This window comes from Jaculus jaculus, chromosome 11 (genome assembly GCF_020740685.1).
Source record: "Jaculus jaculus isolate mJacJac1 chromosome 11, mJacJac1.mat.Y.cur, whole genome shotgun sequence".
Lineage (NCBI taxonomy): Eukaryota > Metazoa > Chordata > Mammalia > Rodentia > Dipodidae > Jaculus > Jaculus jaculus.
Window position 1 is genome coordinate 102,322,768 of NC_059112.1, and position 22,387 is coordinate 102,345,154.

General features: G+C 44.4%; 1 protein-coding gene across 6 annotated transcripts in view; it reads left to right on the plus strand.

Moving 5' to 3' along the window:
* The window catches only part of Txndc11 (thioredoxin domain containing 11), a 75,593-nt gene that overhangs the window by 16,877 nt on the left and 36,329 nt on the right, over nucleotides 1–22,387 (plus strand). For 3 of the 6 annotated variants that reach the window (XM_045161351.1, XM_045161352.1, XM_045161354.1), the window contains one exon: nucleotides 13,771–13,864. In XM_045161351.1, the coding sequence (XP_045017286.1) occupies nucleotides 13,771–13,864 (94 nt within the window). Of the gene's footprint in view, nucleotides 1–380; nucleotides 511–13,770; nucleotides 13,865–22,387 lie in introns of those variants that run through there. The other 3 variants (XM_045161349.1, XM_045161350.1, XM_045161353.1) reach the window with 2 other exon arrangements.

Genomic DNA, 22,387 nt, shown 5'->3' on the forward strand with positions numbered 1-22,387 from the left:
GCTCCTTTTTCCAGAGTCACATGGAAAAGGAGCCTGCCTGCCGTAGTTGATCCTGAATCCTTTAGCACGTTTCAGGGCTACCTTGTGTTTCTATTTTTTTGTTTTTGTATTGTTTTTGATAAAAATATTGTGGGAACTTTTTTAAGGTAGCATGGATGTAATTTGTACTGGACTGTGCTCACAGCAGCTCCTTCTGCACCTAAAATGTTTCTCTCTCAACCCTGCATTCACTTCCTGAGCAGTGGCCTCTGAACCAGTTGGATACCAGTGCAGGATGCTTTTATTCTACTGTGCTGATGGTTTTAGCTATACGTTACAGGTTTAATGCATGGTGTGTTATTTTTATTTTTACTTTTTTTTTTTTTTGTTTTTGGTACTAGTTTTGGACCAATCGAATACAAAGGCCCCATGCGTGCTGTTTACATTGAGAAGTTTGTTCGCCGAGTGATGAAACCACTTCTGTACATCCCATCTCAATCAGAATTACTAGATTTTCTCTCAAACTACGAGGTACCTATCTTTCATGTCTCCTCTTCCTGAGGCTGTTTACTGGGTTGCACTGGATTATTTGTATGAAAAGAATTTTTGTTTGTTTTGTTTCATTTTTGTGTATGTTAACTGTTTAAGATAGTGGGGTTCATTATGCCATTGTCATACTTAAAAAACAATGCCTCCTGAATTACAGTAATTAAAAGATCACATTATAGATGAGCCCCGGTCAAGTGCATTTGAGACACTCATCATAAGGATCCAAAACACACTGAAAAATCAAGCTGGAGCTGAGCTGGAAGCTTCCTCCCTGTGGAGTAGTTGTCAGGGTGCTGGACAGACCTATGCATCCTTTTAGGGGAGAAAAATCATCCATGGTGTTAACAGGCTTGGTAGTGCATGCCTTTAATCCCAGCAGAAGTAGGACAGCTGTGAGTTTCAGGCCACCCTGAGACTACATAGTCAATTCCAGGTCAGCCTGGGCTGGAGTAAGACACTACCTTGAAAAAACACAACCAAACCAAACCAAAACAGAAAACTAAGAATAAAGTTTATTTTATAGAAAGAGAGTAGGCTGGAGAGGTGGCTTAGCAGTTAAGGTGCTTGCCTGTGAAATCTAAGGACCCAGGTTTGATTCCCCAGTGCCCACATACACCATATGCACAATGTAGCACATGTGCATCTGCCTTTACGTGGGTACTGGGGAATTGAATTTGGTTGTTAGGCTTTGCACACAAGCACCTTAACCACTAAGCCATCTCTCCAGCCCAGGAAGTTTTTTGTTTTTTTTTTTTTACAATAAACCAGTGAGTTTATTGGGGTTACTCACAGCAGGATGAAGGGTCACTTATAGTAGCAATGGAAAGGCAGCCACACAAGCCTCATCCTGGATGAGGACCTCTGGTAAATGTTTCTACTCAAAGACTACTGCATCGCCAGGAAGCCCACCCCAGCCTGGGGACAATGCACAGGGGCTGCAGGCAGGTCTCGAGCCCGCTACATCACTGACAGGCAATGCCGTTAGAGTCTGTCAAGCACACTGCACAAACTTCGGTTGCTCATTGAGAGCGTTCTCAGCCCCTTCCCTCTGAAATACTTTGAAGCATTGTTTTTGGCATTGAGCTTACAGATGTTTGTAATCCTTTTTCCCTTATTCTCCGGATATTTCCAGTGTTCTTACTGTGTCCGGTAGAACAGGTGCATGCTGGTGACTGAACAGCATGGCCCTTCATGTTCCGCCTCACACCCTTCCAGTTTGCTCTTCAGCAGGCCTCTCAAAGCTCGGGCATCCCCTGCTGACATGGCCTTCTGTCACAGTCACCGTGTGCTGATGACACTCATCACAGATGGGTCTGGCGGTCCACTTAGTTAGAGTGATGTCCAACAATGGTGGGCCTGCCTTTAAAGCAGGAGCCACCAGAGTGCTGCTGACACGGAACCTCACTTGGAAGACGTCTGTCCTGTTGCTTCCTCACAAAAGCTATGGAGAGCTTTTGTTGCGTCATCTTTGCCAGGTTTCTTTCTCCCTGAGGTGAAAAGGGCTGGTTGTGAGAGACTATGATTGTGAACTGTGAGATGACTCGGAAGCCAGGCCCACTGTGGCACTTGTGAAACGCACCACATAGTACTGCCTAGAAAGAAGCTCGGTCAGTCTGTTGCACACATTCTGTGATGTGACATGAAGACAAGAGTGCCAGCTGGGCACAGTGCCACGTGGCCTGTACTCCCAGTTACTCTGCAGGCCGAGGGAGGAGTACTTTAAGTGGGAGTCCAGCCTGGAAAACATAAGGGTCTCCTTTTCTCCAACAACAACAGATCTTTTTAGGGGTGATTTTTTTGAGGATTTTTTTCTAGTCCAGGCTGACCTGGAATTCACTTAGTAGTCTTAAGGTGGCCTCAAACTCATGGCAGTCCTCCTATCTCTGCCTCCCAAGTGCTGAAATTAAAGGTGCATGCCACTGTGACCAGCTAACAGCAGATAATTTTTTTTATTTTTATTTTTATGTATTTATTTATGAGAGAGAGAATATGAGAATGGGCGCACCAGGGCCTCTAGCCACTGCAAACAAACTCCAGATGCATGTGCTACCATGTACATCTGTCTTATGTAGGTACTAAGGAATTGAACCTGGGTCCTTAGGCTTCACATACAAGTGCCTTAATTACTAAGCCATCTCTCCAGCTCACGACAGGTCTTTTTTTTTTTTTTCCCATGGTAGGGTTTCACTCTAGCCCAGGCTGACCTGTAGTCTCTGAGTGGCTTTGAACTCACGGCCATCCTCTTGCCACTACCTCCCAAGTAACTGGGATTAAAGATGTGTCCAGGCTGACCTGGAATTAATTCTGTAGTCCCAGGGTGGCCTTGAACTCATGACGATCCTCCTACCTTTGCCTCCTGGGTGCTGGGATTAAAGGCATGTGCCACCACACATGGCTTAGATCTTTTTTATTTTTGAGGGGGGAGAAAGGAGGTTTATTTTGGCCTACATATTTGAGGGGAAGCTTTGCAGGGGAAAACGATAACATGAAAAGAGGGTGTACATCACTCCCTAGAAAACATAAGGTGGACAATAGCAACAGGTGAGTGTGCCAAACACTGGCAAGGAGAAACTGGTGATAATACCCATAACTCCTCCCCCAACAATGCACTGCCTCCAGGAGGCATTAATTCCCAAATCTCCATCAGCTCAGAATCTACCATTTGGAACACCTAAGTTTATGGGGGACACCTGAATCAAAACAACATGTTCTGACCCTGGCCCCCATAAACTTACAACCATAACCATTCATGATGTAAAATACAATGCATTCAGTCCACCTTAAAAAGTCCTCATAGTTTTTACGGCTTAGATCTTTTTAACAAAATAATTTTATTTCTTTGTTTTTATTTTTATTTATTTGATAGTGACAGAGAGAGAAGGAGGCAGATAGGGAGAAAAGAGAGAGAATGGGCATGCCAGGGCCTTCAGCCACTGAAAACGAACTCCAGACGCTTGCGCCCCCTTGTGCATCTGGCTAACGTGGGACCTGGGGAATCGAGCCTCAAACTGGGATCCTTAGGCTTCACAGGCAAGCGCTTAACTGCTAAGCCATCTCTCCAGCCCAATTTTATTTCTTTATTTGTTGTGAGAGAGAGTGAGGAAGGCTGCGCTTGTTAGGGTTTTTTGCTGCTGCAAACTAACTCCAAATGCATGTGCCACTTTGTGAATCTGGCTTTACATAGGTACTGGGGAATCAAACCTAGGCTAGTAGGTTTTGTTAGCAAGCATTTAATCTTCCTAGCCACTTCTCCAGCCCCAACAAATCTTTATTAAGACAAAATCCCAGATTCGGAAATAAACTGTCCAGTAGAGGGGGAGGAGTCAAGTAAGCTAGAGTCCCTGTTGAGTCTTGGTCTGGTAGTAAGGGATGGAGAGGAGGAACGGCTAGAGAGTTCTGAGACTAGTATTTGGACATTCCATTAAGTGAGGGTTTCAAAACCTTAGCACTATTGGCATTCAGGGTTAGATAATTAGGTATTGTGGGGATTGGTCCTTGCGCTGCAGAATTTTAGCATCCTGGTCTCCACTTTTAAGACACTAGTAACATCACCTTCTCCCCAGTTGTGACAACCAGATGTCTTTGAGTAGAATGGTCCTAGTGGGAGCCAGTGCCCTCAGTGTCACAGCTGTCCCAGGTAAGGCCTTGAGATGAGGACACAGGGCTAGGTCTCCACATGGAGTAAGAAGCCACAGCTCATGGGTGGGCATTGCCTGCTTAGGATGGAAGCAGAAGAGAGATGAGCGTTAAATGTGCACTGACTAGAGAATTCTTTTTTTAAAAAATATTTTATTTATTCATTTATTTATTAGAGAGAGAGAGAGAATGGGCACACCAGGGCCTCTAGCCAGTGCAAACAAACTCCAGATGCATGTGTCACCATGTGCATCTGGATTATGTGAGTTCTGGGGGGAGTTGAACCTGGATCCTTAGGCTTCGCAGAATAGTGCCTTAATTGCTAAGCCATCTCTCCAGCTGTCTGGAGGTAATTTCATGCATGTATATAGTGGGTTTTGGCCCCATTTACCACCCCCATTACCCTCTCTTGCCTCCCTCCCACTTCTTCCCAACTAGTCCCCCATTTCTCTTGCTGTTATGTCTCTGTGCCCTGATAAGTTTTTTTAAATACTTAAAAAATTTTTTTATTTGGTGGGGGGCCAGAGAGAATGGGTACATCAGGGTCTCCAACTACTGCAAACAAACTTCACATGCATGCGCCCCCTTGTGCATCTGGCTTATGTGGGTCCTAGGGAATTGAACCAAGGTCCTTTGGCTTTGCAGGCAAGCGCCTTAACTGCTAAGCCATCTCTCCAGCCCCCTCCACCCCCACCAGTTTAATTAGGGTTGCTTACATGAGCATGAATTGGGGGATTAATTACTAGACCATGAGTAACTTGTCAGTAGCTAAAGCACTCAAGAAAAAATTGTCTCTTTGCAACCATTTTTTTGTCTGTAGTTCCTCAGGGAGTGGTGGAGCTTTATGAGCCCTCCAATTTTTCACATTTTATTTATATATGTATTTAAGAGAGAGAGAGAGAGAGATAGAAAGAGGCACATGGAGAGAGAACAGGCATGCCAGGGCCTCTAGTCACTGCAAACAAACTCCAGAAGCATACTCCACCTTATGTGTCTGGCTTATATGGTTACTGGGTAATCAAACTGGGACCTTTGGCTTCCCAGGCAAGCACCTTAGCCACTAAGCCACTGCTCCAGCTCCTCTTTTTCACTTTTTGTTTGTTTGTTTTGAGGCAGGATCTCACTCCTAGCATAATTGACCTGGAACTTACTCTGTATCCCAGGCTAGCCTTGAGCTCAAGGTAACCCTCTTAGCTCAGCCTCCAGATGAGGAGATTATAGGCATGAACCGCCACACCTGGCTTCTCTGGTTCATTTTTTTAAGTATTTATTTTAGACAGACTATGAACAAGCGCACATGCTAAGATATCCTGCAAATGAGCTCTAGATGCTTGTGTTACTTTGTGCATCTGGTTCTGCATGGGTCCTGGGGACTTGGACCTGGGTCATCAGGCTTTGCAAGTATGCACCTTTAACACGCTGAGCTATTTCTCTAGCCCTCTGTTTCATCTTTTTTTTAAAAAAAAATATTTTTTAAGGCTGGAGAGATGGTTTAGTGGTTAAGGTGCTTGCCTGCAAAGCGTAAGGACCCAGATACGACTCCCCAGTACCTAAGTAAGGCCCTAAGGACCCTGATTCAAGGCTCGATTTCCCAGGACCCATGTTAGCCAGATGCACAAGGTGGCACATGTGTCTGGTATTTGTGATGGCTGGAGACCCTGATGCACCTATTCTCTCTCTCTCTACCTCTTTCTCTGTCTCTCTCAAATAAATGAAATGCATTTTATTTATTTGAAAGAGAGAAAATGAATGTGGGTGCATCAGGACCTCCTGCCACTGCAAACAAACTTCAGACACGTGCCACTTTGTGCATCTGGCATGAAGAGTGTACTTGGGAACTGAACCAGGCCATAAGACTTTGCATGTGAACATCTTTAATTGCTGAGCCATCTTTCTAGCCCTAAAGAAACAAACCTTAAAACTTTTTATTGACAGCTTTCATAAGTGTAGATAATAAATCATGATAATTCCCTCCCCTCTCCCTATTCTCCCACTCTCAAATCCACTCTCCATTGAGTCCCTCCTTTTCTGTTGTTTCTCTTCTGTTTTGATGTCGTCATCTTTTCCTCGTATTATGAGGGTCTTGGGTAGGTAGTGTCAGGCACTGTGAAGACATGAATATCAAGGCCATGTTGTGTCTGAAGAGTGCATTGTAAGCAGTGCTATCCTCCCTTTGACTCTTACAGTCTTTCCACCAGCTCTTCCTCCATGGACCCTGAGCCTTGGAGGATGTGAGGTACCTCAGTGCTGAACACTCCACTGTTACTTCTCATCTCTGTGGTGACTTTTGAGTCACCTGAGTGGTCACTATCATCTGAAAAGAAAAGTTTCTCTAACCAAAAGTGAGAATTGCATTAATATATGCGAAAAAAAAAATGCTTACAGAGCTGTTTGATAAACAACCATAGACATTACTCCCTTAGGGTTCATGATCTCCCCACCCATAAGCTTTTGACTAGGTTTTCAGTAGCAGGCATGTATTCCCTCCTGTGGAATGGGCCTCCGGTCCAATTAGAGAGCAGTTGTGTTTCCCCCATACTAAACATGCCACTTTTGGCACATTTGGCCTGGCTGGCCAATTTTTTAAGGCTTGCAGGGTCCACTGCTGGTTTTTTTTTTTAATTTTTATTTATTTGAGAGCGACAGACACAGAGAGAAAGACAGATAGAGGGAGGGAGAGAGAATGGGCGCGCCAGGGCTTCCAGCCTCTGCAAAGGAACTCCAGACGCGTGCGCCCCCTTGTGCATCTGGCTAACGAGGGACCTGGGGAACCGAGCCTCAAACCGGGGTCCTTAGGCTTCACAGGCAAGCGCTTAACTGCTAAGCCATCTGTCCAGCCCAACTGCTGGTTTTTTGTTTGTTTGTTTATTTTTTAATTTTACTTTTAGTTGTGTGAGAGGCAGGGGGTGGGGTAGGGTAGCAGATAGAGAGAATGGGTGCACCAGGGCTTCCAGCCACTGCAAATGAATTCCAGACACATGTGCCCCCTTGTGCATCTGACTAACATGGGTCCTGGGAAATCGAGCCTTGAATCAGGGTCCTTAGGGCTTCATAGGCAAGCACTTAGCCGCTAAGCCATCTTTCCAGCCCTCTTTTTAATTAATTTATTTTTAGCTTTTCAAGGTAGGGTCTTGCTGTAACCCAGGCTGTCCTTAAACTCACAGCAATCTCCTACCTCTGTCTCCCAAGTACCGGTATTAAAGGCATGAGCCTCCATGCCTGACAAAACTTTTTTTATTGGCAGATTCCATAATTATAGACAATGAACCATAATAATTCCCTTCCCTCCCCCAATTTCCCCTTCATAAAGCCATTCTTTATCATATCCCCTTCTGCTTTCAATTTAGTATATCTTCTGTTTAGATGTTATCATCTTTTCCTCCTATTATGATGGTCTTGTGTAGGTAGTACTAGGCACTGTGAGGTCATGGTTATCCAGGCCATTTTGTGTCTGGAAGACTGCATTGTAAGCAGTCCTACTCTTCCTTTGGCTCTTACATTCATTTTGTTTTGTTTTGTTTTGTTTTTCAAGGTAGGGTCTCACTTTGGCTCAGGCTGACCTGGAATTCACTATGTAGTCTCAGGGTGGCCTTGAACTCACGGTGAGCCTCCTACCTCTGCCTCCCAAGTGCTGGGATTAAAGGCGTGCGCCACCACGCCCGGTGGCTCTTACATTCTTTCTGCCACCTCTTTCACAATGGACCCTGAGCCCTATGTGATAGTGATGTTTCAGTGCTGCATACTCCTCTGTCACTTCTCAGCACTACGGTACTTTCTAAGTCATCTCAGTGGTCACTGCCATCTGAAAAGAGAAACGTCTCCAGTCAGTAGAGTAGCATTAATACATGGGTGTGAGCCAGGTGTGGTGGCATACACCTTTAATTCCAGCACTTTTAGGAAGCAGAGTTAGGAGGATCACTGTGAGTTTGAGGCCACCCTGAGATTACATAGTGAATTCCAGGTCAGCCTGGGCCAGAGCAAGAGCCTACCTTGAAAAAAGATTAAGTCAGACAGGAAAAGACATGGGATTCTTTGGAGAATGGAAGTTAGTGTTGGCAGCAAAGGTGGGAGAAATTCTAGGTTGCAGAACAACCTAGAATGTCTGACTCCTTGTGTTATATTGTTTATAAATAAAAGTCTGCCTAAATGTTACATACATTATAACATTTCTGTTATTTTCAATTTTATAGAAATAAGTAAAATAAGGCCACTAGGGGGTGTGCACCAACTGCTGAATTTCATGCACATGGTGTCTTACCCAGGAACCCTTTCATGAGGAGTTAATGAGGATTTGCTTGTCTTCTGTAAAAAGCTGGTTATAGCCTGTTTGTGGTAACAGATACTACAGATATTCCTGGGACAGAATTAAAAACAAAATGAGCCAAGTTATCTGATACTCATTATGTGGTATTACTCAATAAGTCATGAAGTTCATTGATACACAAAAGTTTATTGTTGCTCTGTGCCAGGCACTTGGAGCTGAATGCATACTTAGGAACAAGAGAGTGTCTGTTTTGTGGAGGTGTAACATGGAGAGACCACCAGCAGGAAGCCATTTTTCCCCCAGTGCCACGGATGGACCTAGAGGCTTTGGGCAGACTATACATACCCAGCCCTACAAACCAGAATACAAATGAAGCCTGGTGGGGTGACGCATACCTTTAATCCCAGCCACCCCGAGATGACACAGTGAATGCTAGGTCAGTCTGGGCTAGTGTGAGACCCTACCCAGAAAAACCAAATGAAAAAAATACAAATGAATAAGGGGTGCTCAGTTGATTGATGTCCTCATACTATTCCTGTCTGTGCAAAATTTTAGAATATAACTTAACTTGAAAATAGGGTTTTGTACACATAATTGCTTAAGAGTCTCAGGATTAAGTCATTTGGGGATTTTTTTTTTTTTTTTTTTTTGGTTTTCGAAGGTAAGGTCTCACTGTAGCTCAGGCTGACCTGGAATTCACTATGGAGTCTCAGGGTGGCCTCAAACTCTTGGCGATTCTCCTACCTCTGCCTCCAGGTGAATCCTAAATCTAATGATGAAATGGGTATAGGGTGCCTAGCATTCCAGACTAGAGGCTGCATTCTCAAAGCAGGGAGGGCCTGGGGCCATCTGAGGCTGAAGAAGGGACCATTCCCTCCTCAACCTTCAGAGAATGATTCCTTTAGTTTGAGCCACCAGTTTATGATTTGTCTGGGCAACCCTAGGAAATTAGGTAATTTCAGAGAAGTGCTACTAAGGAAAATAGAATGGTGGTCTGGGAAAGGTGTATGGCTACTTTGGAAGATGGACAAAACCAAGGCCTAAGCCATCTGGAGCCTGTGTGATTTGACTGTGCCCTGAAGTAACCAGAGCAAGTGCAAAGTCCCAAGGAAAAATGGAGCAGTGCAGTCATAGGAGCAGGGAGCCTGGGAGGACGCAAGGGCTCCTGATGACACCGTTACTTGGTTGGACAAGCAGTTGAGCTCCTGTGACTGTTACCCAACTGCTGTTTAGCCTCTGGGCTGCTCTGCTAGAGTCATGGTGGCTGACAAGGCTCAGAGTGAGAAGGGGTGGAGGGAAATCACCAGGGCCTGAACCTGGTGTGAGGTGCACACAGCCAGGCTGTCCCAGGTGCCCAGCCAGCTGCTCTTGAAGGGGAACCTCCCAGGACATTGAGTGCAGGGTTATGTCTGTGTCCGCTTTGAGCTGGTTCCCACGGGTATGTGCAGCTGAGCAAATGAGGGCCAAGGCCTCGCAAGGTTCTGTTCAGGTAGATTTGTTTCTCACATGCCTTTTCTTAGATTTAAGCAAATGATACGGAGGAAATTGAAACACAGGCAGCTAATTTGTGCTATTTCTTAGATAATGACATAGCTGTTATTGGGGAGACATTGAAGCTTTGGGGCAATACTTGCACTGTTTGTTTTATCTACAAAATAAGCAGAACTGGTTTGGTAACTTTTCAGTAATAATCTGCAATAGGGATAAACAAGTACCTGTCACTTTACTTTCCTCCTCTTTTTTTTTTTTTTCTTGAGGCAGGGTCTCACTCTAGCCCAGGCTAACCTGGAATTCGCTATGTAGTCTCAGGGTAACCTTGAACTCACAGCGATCCTGTTACTTCTGCCTCCCAAGTGCTGGGACTAAAGGCGTGTGCCACCATGCCCGGCTGCTTTTCTCTTTTTCTGACTTTGAAGTATTCATTTTAGGTTAGGTTCTCAAACTTGCCAGTTTCAAAATCCCACAAGACGGTCACAGCGCTATATGGCACTAACAGGGTGCTTCACCTGTGTCTTGCGCTTCAAATGCCTAGTCTCTCACAGTTTACACAGTCTTCAGTCATTTCATACAGTGAGTGACGCCTACATTTTCATCTCTTTGGCTGTGACGAATGACAATAATTTTTGCTTATCCAGGGCTTTTTTTTTTTTTTTTTTTTTTACTATACTGTTGGGTGTGTTTCTTTGGCCAAACTCCTTGAACACTGTGTCATTTATCCACGCTGTATGCATTGCAGCATGTGGGAGTGAGAGCCAGGGTCAGATTATTTGACTAGTACAGATGAAGGCCCTGGGTTTGAGCCCCAGTACTGGCAGCAAAAAAAAAAAAAAAAAAAAAAAAAGAAGAAGGGCAAGGAGCAAGAAGGGGAAGAGGAAAAGAAAAAAAGCAGCTGTAGTGTGGTGCTGAGACAAACCTTTATACTGTGTGGCACGTTCACAAGCCAGGAGAGCAGGGATCACCCTCTAGTCCCTGCAAGCAAGGCTAAGGCAGGGGAATCAGGAATCAGCCTCAGCTGCATAGTAAGTTAGAGGCCAGCATGGGCTCTCTGAGAACGTGTCTCAAAAACACAAAACAAGGGGCTGGAGAGATGGCTTAGTGGTTAAGGTGCTTGCCTGCAAAGCCAAAGGACACAGGTTTGATTCCCTAAGACCCATGTAAGCCAGATGCACAAGGGGCATGTGTCTGGAGTTCGTTTGCAGTGACTACAGGCCCTGGTGTGTCCATTCTCTGTCTGTTTCTCTTCTCTCTATCTCTCTCGCTCTCTGCTTGCAAATAAATAAGTAAATAAATATTTGAAAAATCACAAAGGAAACAAAAAGTTTCAAAGATGTTCACAAAGGCACTTGAACATGATGCTGATTTATGCTGTTTTATTAAATTAATTAACTTTTGTGGTAGGGTTTCACTCTAGCCCAGGCTGACCTGGAATTCACTATGTAGTCTTAGGCTGGTCTTGAACTCACAGCAATCCTACCTCAGCTTCCCAAGTGCTGGGATTAAAGGCATATACCACCATGCCCTTAAGCTTTTTAAAAAATATATTTCATTTATTTATTCATTTGAGGGGGGGCAGATAGAGAGAAAGGGAGAATGGATACACCAGGGCCTGTAGCCACTGCAAATAACTCCAGCACGTTTCCCCTTGTGCATCTGGTTTATGTGGGTCCTGGGGAATCAAAGCCTTTTCCCCAACTAGCCCTTCCCTTTTTTTTTTCTTACTTTTTTTAATTTTCATTTTTCAAGGTATTGTTTTGCTCTAGCCCAAGCTGACCTGGAATTAGTCTCAGGGTGGCCTCAAACTCATGGCAGTCTTCCTATCTCTGCTTCCTAATTGCTGGGATTAAAGGCATGTGAGGGCTTGAAATCTTAACTTGGACACTGTTTATTTTAGGCTAGGCTGCTAAAAATAAAAATGCTCTTTTTAGCTAGGTGTGGTGGCATATGCCTTTAATCTTAGCACTCGGGAGACAAGAGATAGGAGATACTGTCCATGAACTTGAAGCCACCCTGAGAATACTTAGTGAATTCTAGGTCAGCCTTGGCTAGAATGAGACCCTGCCTCAAAAAAAAAAAATTTTTTTTTTTTTTTTGTTTTTGGAGGTAGAGTCTCGCTGTAGCTCAGGCTGACCTGAAATTCACTGTGGAGTCTCAGGATGGCCTCGAACTCATGCCAATCCTCCTACCTCTGCCTTCTGAGTGCCAGTATTAAAGACATGTGCCACCACGTCTGGTTTAAAAATGTTCTATGTAGTGTTCAGTGTTTGCTTTTGGACTGGGCTGTAGTTCAATGGGAGAACATGTACTTTAGTGTGGACACAGCCCTGAGTTAGTTAGTTCATTTGTAAGCACAGAGAGAGAGGGAGGGAAGAAGGGAGAGAGAACGGGTATGTCAGGACCTAGAGACCCTACCTTGAGAAAAAAAAAAATCAGAAATTTCTTCTATATGCAAGATACTGATGTTTTGTATTTTGTTTTGTTTTGAGATAGAGTCTCAAACTGGCTTCAGCTTGCTATGCGGCTAAGAATGACCTTGAATTCCTGGTCCTCCTTGCCTCTACCTTCTGAATGCTAGGATTGCAGGCTGGTGCCACCACAACTGAATTTTTTTTTGGCTTTTTGAGGTAGGGTCTCCCTGTAGCTCAAGTTGACCTGGAATTCACTATGTAGTGTCAGGATGGCCTTGAACTCACAGTGAGTCTCCTACCTCTGCTGGGATTAAAGGCATGCAACACTATGCCCGGCTAAATCATCTGCCTCCCCCTTAAAAAAAATTTTTTTTTCAATTTAAAGATCTATTTATTTATTTATTTATTTGAGATGGTGGGGGAGAGTGAGAATGGGCGCACCAGGGCCTCCAGCCACTGCAAAGGAACTCCAGATGCATGCATTACCATGTGCATCTGGTTTACGTGAGACCTGGAAAATTGAACGTGGGTCCTTAGGCTTCGCAGGCATGCAGCTTAACCACTAAGCCATCTCTCCAGCCCTTTTTCAAATTTTTTATTTTTAAAAAATTCATTTATTTATTTGAGGGAGATAGAGGGAAAGAGGCAGAGAGAGAGAGAGAGAGGGAAAGAGAATGGGTGTGCCATGGTCTCTAGCCACTGCAAACAAACTCCAGACACATATGTCACCTTGTGCATTTGGCTTACATGGGTCCTAGGGAATCAAACATTGGTCCTGTGGCTTTGTAGGCAAATGCCTTAACCACCAAGCCATCTTGCCACCCCTGGGTCATTGGGTTTTTGAGGGCAGAGGAGCAAGAGGTGAGAGTTGGGCCTCTATAGACTGACCCAACTGGAAAGGGGGCTTGCCAGAGTGGGATGGAGGGGTCGGGAAAAAGACCTTCTGGAAGGGACCTGGTCACAGATGAAGTCAATCTGATGTAACCTGATTTCTAGCAAAGCAGGAAGGTAAATTTGGAGTCAGAGGAAATGACTGAAAAAAGAAACCCAACAGTGACACAAAGAACTCACCGAGATGATTTGCTCAGGGTTGTTAAAGCAGAGGAAGTGAGTGCCTGATCATGGGAGGATTTGAGCCAGGGGCCAGGAGAATTGCGCTGCCAACAAGAGGTGGAACGACCTCAGGGAGGGAGGAATGTCAGCTCTGGTGTCCCTGAGTGGCCACTGTCATCCTGAGAAGGCGCTGCCACTCTGTCCCCCACTCCAGGTACTAGCTAAGCGGAGACAAAATTCCACCCCTGCGGGCAGCCTTCCTCAGGTGGTCAGCGTTTTAGAAAGCAAACTGCCACAGGACCCAGCAATGGTCAGGGGTCTCTGCCATGGCGGGGGTGTGTCGGGAGGCCCTGTTGCATGGCTGACTGTGCTCTCGTTCCGCAGCCCGGCGTGCTTGGCTACTTTGAGTTCAGTGGCTCGGCCCAGCCTCCTGGCTACTTGACCTTCTTCACCTCTGCGCTGCACTCCTTAAAGAAAGGTAACACTTCCTGTACCAACTGTTAGCACATTAGCAGAGGTGTATTTACCTTGTATCTTCTGCTTTGTGATTATATTTTCTGATTTGCTAGATTTCTTTTTTTCAGTGTATTTTTAGTAGATAATTATTGTCTAATGCTCTGTGATTTTTGTAATTTTAAGTTTACTATGTCATTGTCGTGTTTTAGTGTGAAGCTAGTTTTCAGCAGCTATCTGATCTGTGAATTGGGTACACTATAGCTTAGCAGCACGTGTCCTTCAGGAATATTTTTAGATAGAGGTTACATCGCAGTACAGCGTAAGCTTGCTTCCACCTCCGCCCTGCACGTGCCTGACTGAACCGTGCAGCGCTTGGCGTCCTATTACTTACATTGACTGTCATGCCCTATTCATTTTCCCACGTCGCTCTGTGTTCTCTCATGGTCATGACGGTAGGCCTGATGGTTCTCTGTTGGAGATACATCTGTTCACTTGTCTCCATCTCTTTTGTTACCACTGTGGCGTCTCACCCAACATAGAGTGGACAGTACACACTCAACTGTGGAACTTAACTGATCTCCCTTAATTCTCCCACAATACCTTTACTGGTCCTACCCGGAAAGCAGGAGAGCCCCAACCCTCCATCTGTCAAACTCATATTCATCCAGGGTTCAGCTCAAATACCACCCTTAGGGTTCAATGTGGCTTATCCTGTCCTCCAGTCTAAACCGTGTTCCCTGCTTTTTTTTTTTTTTTTTGTAGTAGTTAACACGCGCACACCTGTGTTATGTGTGTCGCTGAGCGATGATTTGGTGCACATCCCTGCTTCACACTCAGAGCCTGGGGCAGGACATCCTGCCGTGTCGGCACCTAGCGCGGGCTCCCTCCCCATAGGTCAAGGGAGTGCGCAGACCAGCAGTCCTGACACATACTCAGCACACAGCCAAACAGCCGAGCACCTGTTTGCTTGTTTTTCAGTGTTTATTTGCAAGTATGGAGGTGGCAGATGAGTATGGATACGGGCGCACCAGGGCCTTCTGCTGCTGCAGACAAACTCCAGATGCACATGCTACTTTGTGCATCTGGCTTTACATGGGTATTAAGGAATCGAACCCAGGCTGTCAGGCTTCACAAGCACTCGCCTTTAAACGCTGAGTCCTTTCTCGAGCCCCTGAGCACCTGTTTTTACTGGATGTTAGATTGCTTTGGGTTTGTTATTTTTAAATTTTATTTATTTATTCGAGAGAGAGAAAGAGAGAATGAGAACACCAGGACCTCCAGGCATTGCAAACAAATTCCATATGCATGCACCACCTTGTACATCTGGCTTACATGGGTCCTGGGGAGTTGAACCTGGATCCTTAGATTTGGCAAGCAAGTGCCTTAACCGCTAAGCCATCTCTCCAGTCCCTTTTTTTTTTTAATAACAGTATGTCATTGTTATATCAAATAATTACATGAATGACCATTTTAACATATACATTGTCTTGTTTTTTATATATTTTTTTAATTCATTTTTATTTAGTTAGTTGAGAGTGACAGAGAGAGAAAGAGGCAGATAGAGAATGGGCACACCAGGGCCTCTAGCAATTGCAAATGAACTCCAGACGCATGCGCCCCTTGTGCATCTGGCTAACATGGGTCCTAGGGAAACAAGCCTTGAACTGGGGTCCTTAGCTTCACAGGCAAGCACTTAACCACTAAGCCGTCTCTCCAGCCTCAAGCCATCTCTCTAGCCCCCCCTTTTTTTGGAGGTAGGGTCTCACTCTAGCCCAGGCTGACCTAGAATTCACTATGTAGTCTCAGGGTGGCCTCGAACTCACAGTGATTCTCCTATCTCTGCCTCCTGAGTACAGGGACTAAAGGTGTACAACACTATGCTATGCTTTCTTGACATTTTTTTAAAAAATTTTTATTTTATTTATTTATTTATTTCACAGAGAAAGAGGGGAAGAGAGAGAGAGAACAGGCACACCAGGGCCTCAGGCACTGCAGATGAACTCCAGACATGTTTGCCCCCTTCTGCATCTGGTTAATGTGGGTCCTGGGGAATCAAACCTGGGTCTTTTAGCTCTGCAGGCAAACACCTTAACTGCTAAGCCATCCCCCTTTCTTGGCATTTTTATGTTCACAGTTTTGTCTCGGTGGTATTGGGAGAGGAGGCAGCCTGTCCTGTAAGCCTGTCTGTCCACTAAAGACAGCTGCACAGCTTCAGGTGACTGCAAACACTTGGTGAAGGCAAACTTGACTTCTTCAGGCTTGTTAGGCCAGTGCTCGACGGCCAAGCTCCATCCCCTGTCCTCTTTTTACTGTTTTTCATTTTGAGACAGGGTGTCATTAAGTCGCTCATTCTAGCTTTGAACTCAGGTAGGCCTTGAACTTAGAGTCCTTGGAAGGCAAGAGGCTGGGCTTACAGGCCTGACTTCAAGTTTGTACTTTTAATTTTTTATTGATTTATTTTATTTTTGGTTTGTCGAGGTAGGGTCTCACTCTAGCCCAAGCTGACCTAGAATTCATTGTGTAGTCTCGGGATGACCTCAAACTCAACGATCCTCCTACCTCTGCCTCCTGGGTGCTGAGATTAAACATGTGTACCACCATGCCCTGCAAGTTTGTACTTTGAAAACAAAGTACTGACAAGTTAAATAAGCTGAAGAAGCAGATATTCAAAGCTCCTTATTAAAAACAAAGCCCTTCAACAGAGACCTTAATTAAGATTGTATGTGAAGGGAGAACCCAGTGTTGTTCTTTAAAGTGACGGCAGTATCCAGCCTCTTGAGTTGAAGAGGATATTTAAGGATTGTGGAAGGATATTGTATTTGGGTAGCTTACATTGTATGATGTTATGCTATGTTAGTGACAAATGAGTCATTCATTTTAAGCTTTTTTTATTCAGAGGTTTCTAAAATGGAGAAACCTTTCCAAATACAAGACATGAGCCTTTTTAAAAACTTTGTATTGATAGCTTTCATAAATACAAACAATATGCCACAGTCAAGCTTCACCCACCATTTCCCCTTTCCTTTTTCAAATCCCCCTCTACTGAGTCCCTTCTCCTTTCCAATTAGACTCTTTTCTACTTTGATATCATTTGTTTCCCTCCTATTTTTCAGGTCTTGTATAGGTATGTCAGCTACTGTGAGGTCGTGAATATTAAGGCCACTTTGTATCTGTATGGACAGTAGCCTTTTTTAAATCCCCTCCTTTTAATTTAATTTATTTGACACACAGAAGTAGAGCGAGGCAGATAGAATAGGCATGCCGGGGCCTCTAGCAACTGCAAACAAACTTTAGATGCATGCGCCACCTTGTGCATATGGCTTACGTGGGTCCTGAGAAATTGAATTTGACTCCTTAGGCTTCATAGGCCAGTGCCTTAAATGATAAGTCATCTCTAGCCCTCTTCCTTTTTTAAAAGTGTAGGTAAGATAGGAATAAATCCATTAGGTATAAAGTAAGCTGAAGAGGTTTAAGAGACTAAAACAAGCGGGTGTGGTGGTGGCACTGACAATCCTACCTATCCAGGAAGCTGAGGCAGAAAGGTCTCTGATCCCAGGAGATCAAGACTAGCCTGGGCAACAAAGCAAGACCCATTAGTGGTGGAGCCCTTTCTTTTATTTAGTAGGCAATGGCTCTCAGTTCCATTCCCCATACCACAAAAGCAAAGAAAACAAAATAGCACCAAAAAAGGAAAAATCCTCAAGTATAAAATGAGGCCTGGAAAGATGGCTCAGTGTTAAAGGTGCTTGCTTGCAAAGCCTGCCAGCCAGGGTTCAGTTTCCCAGTCCCCACGTAAAGCCAGATACACACAGTGGCATGAGTTTGTTTTCGTTGGCAAGGGCCCTGGTGTGCCCATTGTCTCCCCCGCCCATTTCTCTTTGCTTTCAAATAAAAATATTTAAATTTAAAAAAAATTTTATTTTTGTTTATTTATTTGAAAGAGGAAAAGGGGGAGAGAGAAAGAAAGAGAGAATGGGTGTACCAGGACTTCCAGCCACTGCAAAAAAAAACTCCAGATGCATGTGTCACCTAGTGCATCTGGCCTATGTAGGTACTGGGGACTCAAACCAAGGTACTTTGGCTTTGCAGGCAAGCACCTTAACTGCTAAGCCATGTCTCTAGCCCAAAATATTTAAACTTTTAAAAGTAGTTATATATTTGAGAGCGAGAGAATGGGCACACCAGGGTCTCTAGCCTCTGCAAATGAACTCCGGATAGATGTGCCACCTTGTGCATCTGATTTACATGAGTCCTGGGGAATTGAACCTGGGTCCTTTGGTTTTGCAGGCAAGCACTTAACTGATAAGCCATGTCTCCAGTCCTTAAAATTTTTTAAATTGAAAAACAAAAGTATAAAGTAAATGTGCTTGCTAATTTTGCTAAATGGGCTTATGTAAACTCTTCTCATAGCGCATGTGGCCTGACTTACCTATTCTTCTGTATTTCTTCCAGTCCTATGATCACAGTTGGGTTTTATAAAATTCGACTGCATATGCAAGTGTGTGGGAGCTGAGATTCATTTTAATCAGTACTGATTCACCCCAATTTTCATGGTTAAGTTTCCACTTAAGCTCAATGAACCATTTTTAGAAGAAAAAGACAAATTTGAAATGATGGTTTTTTTCTTTCCCTCTAATATGTATACCTTGAAGGCTTACCTAAAATAAACCTTACTTTAACATCTGGAGTCTCTCTTTTCTGTCTCTTTCTCTGAAGCCTAACAGTATTTTCCCATTATTAACAGCAGATGGGCAGTAAGGGAAACACGTGCACACTTCTTAAAAATGGTACAGTTTCAAATGTAAATTCTAGGTCAATGTCCTGTTTAGATTGTGCATATAAATTGGAGCCTGGGAACATTTGATACACTTAACATTTGCTTACATAGAGCTGAGTTGAAGAAGTGTTTAGACTGTTGTGGTAGAAAGCCCCTGTTCAAATGCACATGTCTTTTCACTGCCTTAATTTTTGGTGGCAGAGATGGTGCTAGGCTCAAACACGGGGCCTCACACTTGCTGGGCGTACTGCCACCGAGCTAGCCCCCGGCCTGCCTGAGTGACTTTTAAAACTTGCTCCAGCAGTAGTGTCCTGCATTCGTGAATTCTGCCTTGGTCTGGGAGCTCCAGCTGGCCCTGTGCACAGCACACGGCTGGTGCGGGCAGTGGGGGCGCGCCAGGAGGAGCGTGCACAGCGGCTCCCTGTGGGGAGAGGGCTGGCTCGCAGGGGCTGGCTCTGGGGTGCTTTACCTCCCCGGTCAAGCAGTCTTTGGTTGGATAAAAGAAAGGAGAGAAAATTCATTAGTTGTCTCAGCCCTGTTGCGTGTCTGCGCTTCACTGTTGAACTCTTTCCTCTAGTCTTGTTCAGCCTTTTACCTGTGGATCTTTTAGCCTTGGTGCTGGTTTGTCAGTTGATGGAGGCTGCCTGCCCAGGGGTGTGGGCAGAACCCTTTGTTGTATTTCTGCCCTTCATTTTCCTACCCGCCTTACTGCTTCACTGTTTTGTTTTTTTTTTTCTCAATTTTTATTAACATTTTCCATGATTATAAAAAGTATCCCATGGTAATACCCTCCCCCCACACTTTCCCCTTTGAAATTCCATTCTTCATTATATCCCCTCCCCATCTCAATCAGTCTCTCTTTTATTTCGATGTCATGATCTCTTCCTCCTATCATAATGGTCTTGTGTAAGTAGTGTCAGGCACTATGAGGTCATGGATATCCAGGCCATTTTATGTCTGGAGGGAGCACATTGTGAGGAGTCCTACCCTTCCTTTGGCTCTTACATTCTTTCCGCCACCTCTTCCGCATTAGACCTTGAACCTTGGAAGGTGTGATCGAGATGTTACTCAATACTCCAGTCACTTCTTTCTAGTACTATGATACCTTCTGAGTCATCCCAAAGTCACTGCCATCTGAAAAGAGAAGATTCGCTACCCAAAGTGAGAGTAGCATTAATATAAGGGTATAAATATTAAGAGAAGTGCTTACTGGACAGTTTGATAAGCATAGTATATACATTTTTCCAGACATCAGTGGATGTTACACCCCTAGGGCTCATGACTACATCTGTTTTAAGTTTTCAGTATCAAGGATGTATTCTTCCCCATGGAGTGGGCCTCCAGTCCAATTGGAGGGGAGTTGGTTTACACCATGACAGACGTGCCACTATTGCACCTGTTGGCTCATTTGGCCTGGGTGCCCAAATATAAGGCTTGCAGTGTCCACTGTTGAGTATCTTCACTGGTGGTATCTCTTTTTCCCATTGAACTACATGTAGAATGGCTTCTTCCAGCTCTCTGTCAGCTGGTCTACATGGAGGAGGTTATAAGCTCAGTTCCAACAGGATTTCTCAGTGACCTTGCAGCCCAAGTATGTGGAGTCTTCAGCAATAGGGTCTTACCATCTATTCCTGGTGGAAAGCCAAGGGCCTCAGCAATGGCCTATAATGTTTTGGGGTCATCAGGGACCTCCCTGGCCAACAACTCACTGGAGGCATCCCATCCCTGGCACTGAAAATTTTCTAACAATGATCTGTGGCTCCTGAGTGTTCCATTGTCTGAAACCAGAGGATTGCATGTGATTTATTTGCATCCTCTTAGATTTTGATTAGCCCTCCCTCCACCTTTCCTTTATTTAATCTCTTCCCCTGACCTCACTTTGGGCCTTTTCACCCCCGTTAATCTATTCTGTGTGGTTTTTTTTTTTTTTTGTTTTTTTTTCCAAGGTATGGTCTCACTCTAGCCCAGGCTGAACTGGGCTCATTATGTACTCTCCGGGTGGCCTTGAACTCACGTGATCTTCCTACCTCTGCCTCCCGAGTGCTGGGATTAAAGGTGTATGCCACCATGCCCAGTTTATAGTAGGATTTATTTATTTATTCATTTATTTATTTGAGATAGAGAGTGAGAGAGAGAATGAGCATGCCACAGCCTCTAGCCACTGCAAATGAATTCCAGACGCATATGCCACCATGTATATCTGGCTTGTGTGGGATGTGGAGAATTGAACCTGAGTCCTTAGGCTTTGCAGGCATGTGCCTTAACCACTAAGCCATCTCTCTAGCCCTATAGTAGGTTTTTATTTTTTTAAAGTGCTTATTTTTATTGAGTTACGAGAGAGAAGAGGTAGAGAAAGAGAGGAAAGAGGAGGGGGTGGGGGAGAATGGACACATCAGGGCCTCCAGCCACTGCAAAGGAACTCCAGATGCATGTGACCTTGTGCATCGGACTTCTATGGGTCCTGGAGAATCAAACCTTGGTTCTTTGACTTTGCAGGCAAGTGCTTTAACCACTAATCCATTTCTACAGCCCCAAGTTTTTACAAAATACATATTTTTTTATTGGAGAGAGAGAAAGTGTATGTGTGTGTGTGTGTTAGAGAGAGAGAAACTGTGTGTGTGCGTGTGTGTGTGTGCATGCCAGGGCCTTTTGCCACTGCAAATGAACTCCAGATGTATGTGCCACTTTCTGCATCTGGTTTCACATGGGTACTGGGGTATTGAACCCAAGCCATCAGGCTTTGTAAGCAAGTATTATTAAACAATGAGCCATTGCTCCAGCTTCTTATATAGTCATTTTATACTTTCATGTGGTTAAATTTCTGCATGTAGTTAAATCAACCATGGGCATGCGTGCCTATAATATCAGCACTTGGGAGGCAGAGGTAGGAGGATCTCAACTTTGAGGTTAGCCTAGGCTACATGGCAAGACCATGTCTCTGGAACAAAGGAGATGACTCAACTTTTAAGGAGCTTATTTGCAAAATCTACCAGAAGGGGTTCAATTCCCCAGACACCCACATAAAGCTGGGAACAGGCATCTAAAATATTTTTTTTCAAAATATTGATTGCATTTGTAATTAGAAAGACAGAGACTGGGAATGGCAGGGCCTCTAGCCACCACAACCTCCAGACACATGTACCAGTTTGTGTGTCAGGTCATTAGGCTTTGCAGACAAGCACCTTAACTGCTGACACATCTCTCCAGCCTCCCCTTTATTGGTTACTTTACTTTTTTATTGATAACTTCCATAATTATTGACAATAAACCATAATTTACCCCCCACTTTCCCCTTCACAGATCCACTTTCTATCCATCCCTTCCCTCCTCACTTATTCTCTCTTTTAAAAAATTATTTATTTGAGAGAAAAAGGCAGAAAGAGAAAGCGGCAGAGAGAGAATTGGCACACCAGGGCCTATAGCCACTGCAAATGAACTCCAGATGCATGCACCCCCTTAGGCATCTGGCTTACCTGGGTCCTGGGGAATTGAACTGAGGTGCTTTGGCTTTGCAGGCAAGCACCTTAACCACTAAGCCATCTCTCCAGCCCACTTAGTCTCTTTTATTTTGATGTCATCATCTTTTTCTCTTATTATGGGGGTCCTGTGCAGATAGTGTCTGGCACTGAGTTCATGGATATCCAAACCATTTTATGTCTGGAAGAGTGCATTATAAGCAGTCTTACACTTCCTTTTGCTCTTAACATCCTTTCTGCCATCTGTTCCGCATAGACCCTGAGCCATGGAAGGTGTGATGGAGATATTCCA